The sequence below is a fragment of the Terrapene carolina genome, unplaced genomic scaffold, assembly GCF_002925995.2.
Source record: "Terrapene carolina triunguis isolate 2854851 unplaced genomic scaffold, T_m_triunguis-2.0 Scaffold34534, whole genome shotgun sequence".
Taxonomy (NCBI): domain Eukaryota; kingdom Metazoa; phylum Chordata; order Testudines; family Emydidae; genus Terrapene; species Terrapene triunguis.
The window spans coordinates 1-5,256 of NW_020698885.1; the positions used below are offsets into that span (position 1 = coordinate 1).

The window sequence follows — 5,256 nt, forward strand, 5'->3', positions numbered from 1 at the left end:
GTTCAAGCCCTCCCGGGCCACTTTTTAAACCCCTCTGGGCAGGAGCGGTATCCACCCCGCTACAGATGCACATTGGAAAACATAATCCTAGTTATACATACAAAATGAGGGGGTCTAAATTAGCTGTTACCACTCAAGAAAGAGATCTTGGAGTCATTGTGGATAGTTCTCTGAAAACATCCACTCAATGTGCAGCGGCCGTCAAAAAAGCAAACACAGTGTTGGGAATCATTAGGAAAGGGAAAGATAAGAAGACAGAAAATATCATATTGCCCCTATATAAATCCATGGTACGCCCACCTCTTGAACACTGCGTGCAGATCTGGTCACCCCATCTCAAAAAAGATCTATTGGAATTGGAAAATGTACAGTGAAGGGCAACAAAAGGGTGAGGGGGATGGGACAGCTTTTGTATGAGGAGAGATTAATAAAACTGGGAATTTTCAGGTTGGAAAAGAGATGACGAAGGGGGGAATAAGATGGAAGTGTATAAAATGTTGACTGGTGTGGACATAGTGAATAAGGAAGTGTTATTTACTCCTTCCCATAACCCAAGATCTAGGGGTCACCAAATGAAATTAGTACACAGCAGTTTTAAAACAAACAAAAGGAAGTATTTCTTCACACAACGCAGTCAACCCGTGGAACTCTTTGCCAGAGGATGTTGTGAAGGCCAAAATTATAACAGGGTTTAAAAAAGAACTAGCTAAGTTCATGGAGGTTAGGTTCATCTACAGTTATTAGCCAGGATGGGCGGGGATGGTGTCCCTAGCCTCTGTTTGCCAGAAGCTGGGAATGGGCGAGAGGGGATGGATCACTTGGTGATTCCCTGTTCTGTTCATTCCCTCTGGAGCACCTGGCATAGATGGACCATTGGTCTGACCCAGTCTGGCCCTTCTTATGTTCTTATGGTACTTCAAGGCTTGGGGTTGGGAATATCTTGCTGTATTGTCTCCTGATTGTTCTAAACTTACATATAAACATAAAATATGGCTTTAATTGGTGTTTGTATTTGTATTTTTTTCTTTCTTTATATAGGAATTAGGTACAGTGCTCCTGTCAGCTAATTTCTAAGTTGTTATCTCCCAGAAAAACTAGAATTTTCAGGTGCCTGAGTAGCTCCTCGAATCAAGGTTAAAGTTGCCCTCCCCCGACATCTAAAATGGCGCCGCTGCAAGACACACAGCAAGAGACAGCCGAGATCAGGGGCCCGTCACGCCGGGTGCTGCCCAGACACAGCCAGAGACAGGCCCTGCCCTTAAGAGTTTACAAACAGACAAAAGGTGGGAGGGGAAATGGAGGCACAGAGTGAGACCCCAAGCAGGCCAGAAACACACCCTGCGTCTCCTGACTCCAAGGCTAGTGGGATAACAAACCGCATCCCTCGCTTCCTCTCTCATCCTTTTAGCTCTGCTTCCTTGTTCACCGTTCAGCAGCAGGCTCCGTGCCACCCGGGATGGGGCACTCCCAGGGGGCTGCACAGGTCCTGGCATCTCAGCTCAGCGGCGCTAGCCTACAGGAAAAGAAAATCTGGGCCTGGCAGCTCTGCCATCTGTGTGGTCTGCTGTGAGAGCCACTGCTGCTTTCCCTGCAGCCCTAGGGACACATTTTCACAGTGGGGGCAGAGCCAAGGGTGCGCAAATTTCTGCATCCTCCTGTTTTCCTCTGTCCCAAGCCTCCCGCCAGACTAGCCTGGGGACCTCGAGAAGACGGTTGCTGATAGAAACACCGTGTGTATCACTATTAATGCTGTAGGTTTCCCGCCTAGGAAATGGGTTTGAGTCCCTCACTCACTGTTCAATTTGCGTCATATCTCCCTCTGCGCCCTGAGCCAGCCAGTCCCCACTGGGGGCTGGATTGGGGCCGGCGCCTCCTAGACAGGAAAGGCCCCGTTTCCCGTTCCCCACTTCCCGAGCCAGCCAATCCCCTCCTAAATAGGTCATTTCAAGCAATAGCACTACAGACCACGTGATAGCTGATGGTTTATACCTTTAAAAGGTAATTGCTTGGCCCGCTCACCACAGGCTAGCGCGACTCTACTATAATGTGTATGTTCAGTAGCCGGTGTGTTCTCCACTTGTCAGACTTGTTTTATACTCCACTAAACATGCGTGTTTTGGGATTGAGCATCTGTGTTTCCGAACCTCGTCACTCACAGAAGACTTTGCATTAATTCAGGATAGTCTATTGAGCAGTATAAACAAGTCATTGTATGACATTTTAGTTTGCACTGACTTCGCTTTTATGTAGCCTGTTGTAAAACTAGAAAATGTCTAAATGAGTTGATATACCCCCTGGAAGACCTCTGGGTACCTGTGACGGGGCAGAGCGGCCCCACACTGGTACCGCAGGAGTTAACCCTTCCTTCCTAGCAGAGGAAGCCACGGCCAGAAAGCTCTGCTGGGCATGCTCCAACTGGAGAACAGGTATAAAAGCCTGCAGACCAGCTCAGTCGGGGCTGACCGCTGGAGGAGAAGGATGCACGCCGCTAGCTCCTGAAGAGGGAGAGCCTGCGCGCCAGGATCCAGGAGTCAGCCAAGCCGAGGCACTACCTGAGACCCCGACGGAGGACGTCACGGGGAGGAACAGACCGGAGGACCCCCCGCCGCAGATGAACTGGTCCTCACGGTAGGAAGTGACCCAGGGGAACTCTAGAGACAAACGGCGTTAGAGCTTTATTAACGCTCAGCGTGTTGCGGGCGGATCCCCACCGAGCGAGTGGCAAGGAGAGCTTGCCACTACCTGGGTCAGGGCTCAGTGGAGAGGGCGGGCCCGAGTCCCCCTACCCCCTCACCCCCGAACCATGAGGGATCCTAGAGACTCTGGCCGTGAGGCCGCGCTACCCCACTTGTAAGAGGGATTGTATGGACTCTGGCCGCTAGGCCGCGCTCCCCCACTCGTAAGGAGGGGTTGTATGGACTCTGGCCGCTAGGCCGCGCTACCCCACTCAACAGAGCCGATGGGGGGAAGGAGGCCGTAGCCGCCCGCCCGCAGGGAGGCGGACGTGAGGACTGGAGAGTGGTGAGGCGCTGACACCCCACCCCACCCCTGCCACAAAGGGGCGCTGCGGTCCCAGGCTCGCCACAGTAGCCCTGGTTGAGAATCACTGGTCTGTGATGTCCCACAATGGCCCATTTGGATTCAATAGGCCTTCCTGATGGGCAGGAGATGACCCCTCCCGGGGCAAACCGTATTTCACCCCTGATGCGGTTTCTTTCCTGACTGGGTTTCTAGTTTCAGAGCCCTCAAGTATTACCTTGTATATAGCAGGGGATACAGACATTAAAAGTGAGATTCACGCAGGCAGCAACTCACAAGTATTTCCTAACGTCTGAACACATTTTTGTATGCTTAACAGCTATATTAACAATCCTCACACACAGACTGGTTTCCAGATATGAATTTGTCAGGGCTGAGGCCTAGAGTCTTGGCATGAGCTGGCATCTGGTCTGCCAGTGTCACACCTGCCTCCAGCTGAGATTGGATTGGTTGTTTTTTTTCCATGCATTACAGGCAAAATGATTTCTTGGTGATGTTGTTTTGACTCTTTCTCTTCTCCCTCCAAAGCCTTTGCCAGGACTCTTTGGGTATCTTCAGCAAGGTCGCTTATAAAGTTATCCAGCATAAACACTGTTGTGCCAAAAGAAACCTGTGCAGAAAACAGTGACCCGACCACTGGCATACTCCAGGCAAAGTAAGTCAAATACGTCACTCCCTCACCTGCACACTTTGCCAGCAGCTTCAGTACAAGGTCAGTTGTTATTTCTGTGGCCAGTGGAGACCTTATCATGGCCTTCAGATCTTCCTCCCGCTTCCCAACCTGCTCAGCGAGTGCAGAGAGGGAGTCAGAATTCAGGCCAAAATCCTTGCAGTAATTTCTCATGCAGTCCACCAAGACAGCTGTGTCGGCAACAAGAGAGAGACCCGGAAGAGGAATAGCACGAGGACCGCCCGACAAGGTAGCTGATTTCCGTGTGGTCTTCTGCATGTCTGTTTTCTTCTCTTGCAGGGTCCTGCATGAGGTATCCAGCAGGTTTTGCAACATAACATGGCGGAGTTCTTTATCCAGAGTTTCCTTCAGGAGGGGAAAATCATGCTTGTCAGATTCCCAGCTGGAGAGGAGAAAAACCTGAGGGTCATTCACTCCTGCTCTTTGTAGATGGGCTTGGCAGTCCTCTCTGATCTGCTGCAGGGTTCTCGCCTCACTATAGTTTATTTTTCTCTTTTCAGCCCCCAAGTCTTGGTCCACTTTGGAGCGCACAAAATAAAACTTCTTTGCGTTCTCCTGGATCTTCCGTGCCAGGTTGGCATGGATATCTTTGAAGCGTGTAGCAGTGACAATAAGGAAAAAATCATATCCTGACAAGTATGTATCAGTCATCTTGTGTTCAATTGACTGAAAATTTGGCCTTCCAATTCCTGGAAGATCCCATAAGAAAACATTAGGGTATTCAGGATGTGAATATAGGGTTGACCACGCTGTTGTTTCCACCATCCCGACCTCAGCGGCGCCTATATCATCATCAGCTAAGCCCAGGAAGGCATTGACAAACGAAGACTTTCCAGAGCCCGACTCTCCGACGACGGCAATTTCGAATAATCCGGGTGACTTCATCATCTGCTGCGCTATCGAAGCTGCTTCTTTAAGGTTTCCTTCTTGGACAGCAGCTTTGAATTCGCCTTCGCTCATAGTGGGAGATTTTTTCCCAACCACTACTGGGTCAATGGACATTTACTGAGCCTTCCTGGGAGCTGCTCAATCGACCTGAGCTGCCTGCCTTTGAAAAGGAGAACAAATATTTCAGTTATTAAAAATAAATGGAATGAATCTCCCATATGACCCTGCCGTTATATCTACCATACGTCCTCAAGACCTAGGACCAGATCCTGGAGCTACGGCTGTTTTATCCCAGCGGGGAATCTGTCCCCAATCTCCCCAGTGGAACTACGGCCCATTGACCCCAGCTGGGATCTGGCCCCATTGACTCCAATGGAGCTACGGCCCATTGACCCCAGCTGGGGAGCTGCCCCTTAATTATTGTATTATTAGGACTATTATATTTTGGCCAAGCAAAGTGAGGTCCTACATGCAACTTGATGGCATTTCTCTGTTGGTTTGTCTGCCCGTTGGACAAGCAGAATGGGGAAATAGACACACTGGGTTCGTCTACACTGCAGTAAAACACCCGTGGGTGGCCCGTGTCAGCTGACTCGGGCTCCGGGGGCTTGGGATGAGGAGCAATAAAATTACAGTGT

General features: G+C 50.2%; 1 protein-coding gene across 1 annotated transcript; it reads right to left on the reverse strand.

Moving 5' to 3' along the window:
• Window positions 1-3,058: 3,058 nt before the first annotated feature.
• Window positions 3,059-4,758, reverse strand: LOC112121884 (interferon-inducible GTPase 5-like). Its single transcript, XM_029914300.1, has one exon. The coding sequence runs from the start codon at window positions 4,730-4,732 to the stop codon at window positions 3,407-3,409; it is 1,326 nt and encodes a 441-aa protein (XP_029770160.1). The 5' UTR covers window positions 4,733-4,758; the 3' UTR covers window positions 3,059-3,406.
• Window positions 4,759-5,256: the final 498 nt, after the last annotated feature.

Coding starts and splice junctions, on each gene's coding strand:
- LOC112121884 (XM_029914300.1), bottom strand. CDS start 4,732: ATGTCCATTGACCCAGTAGTGGTTGGGAAAAAATCTCCCACTATGAGC.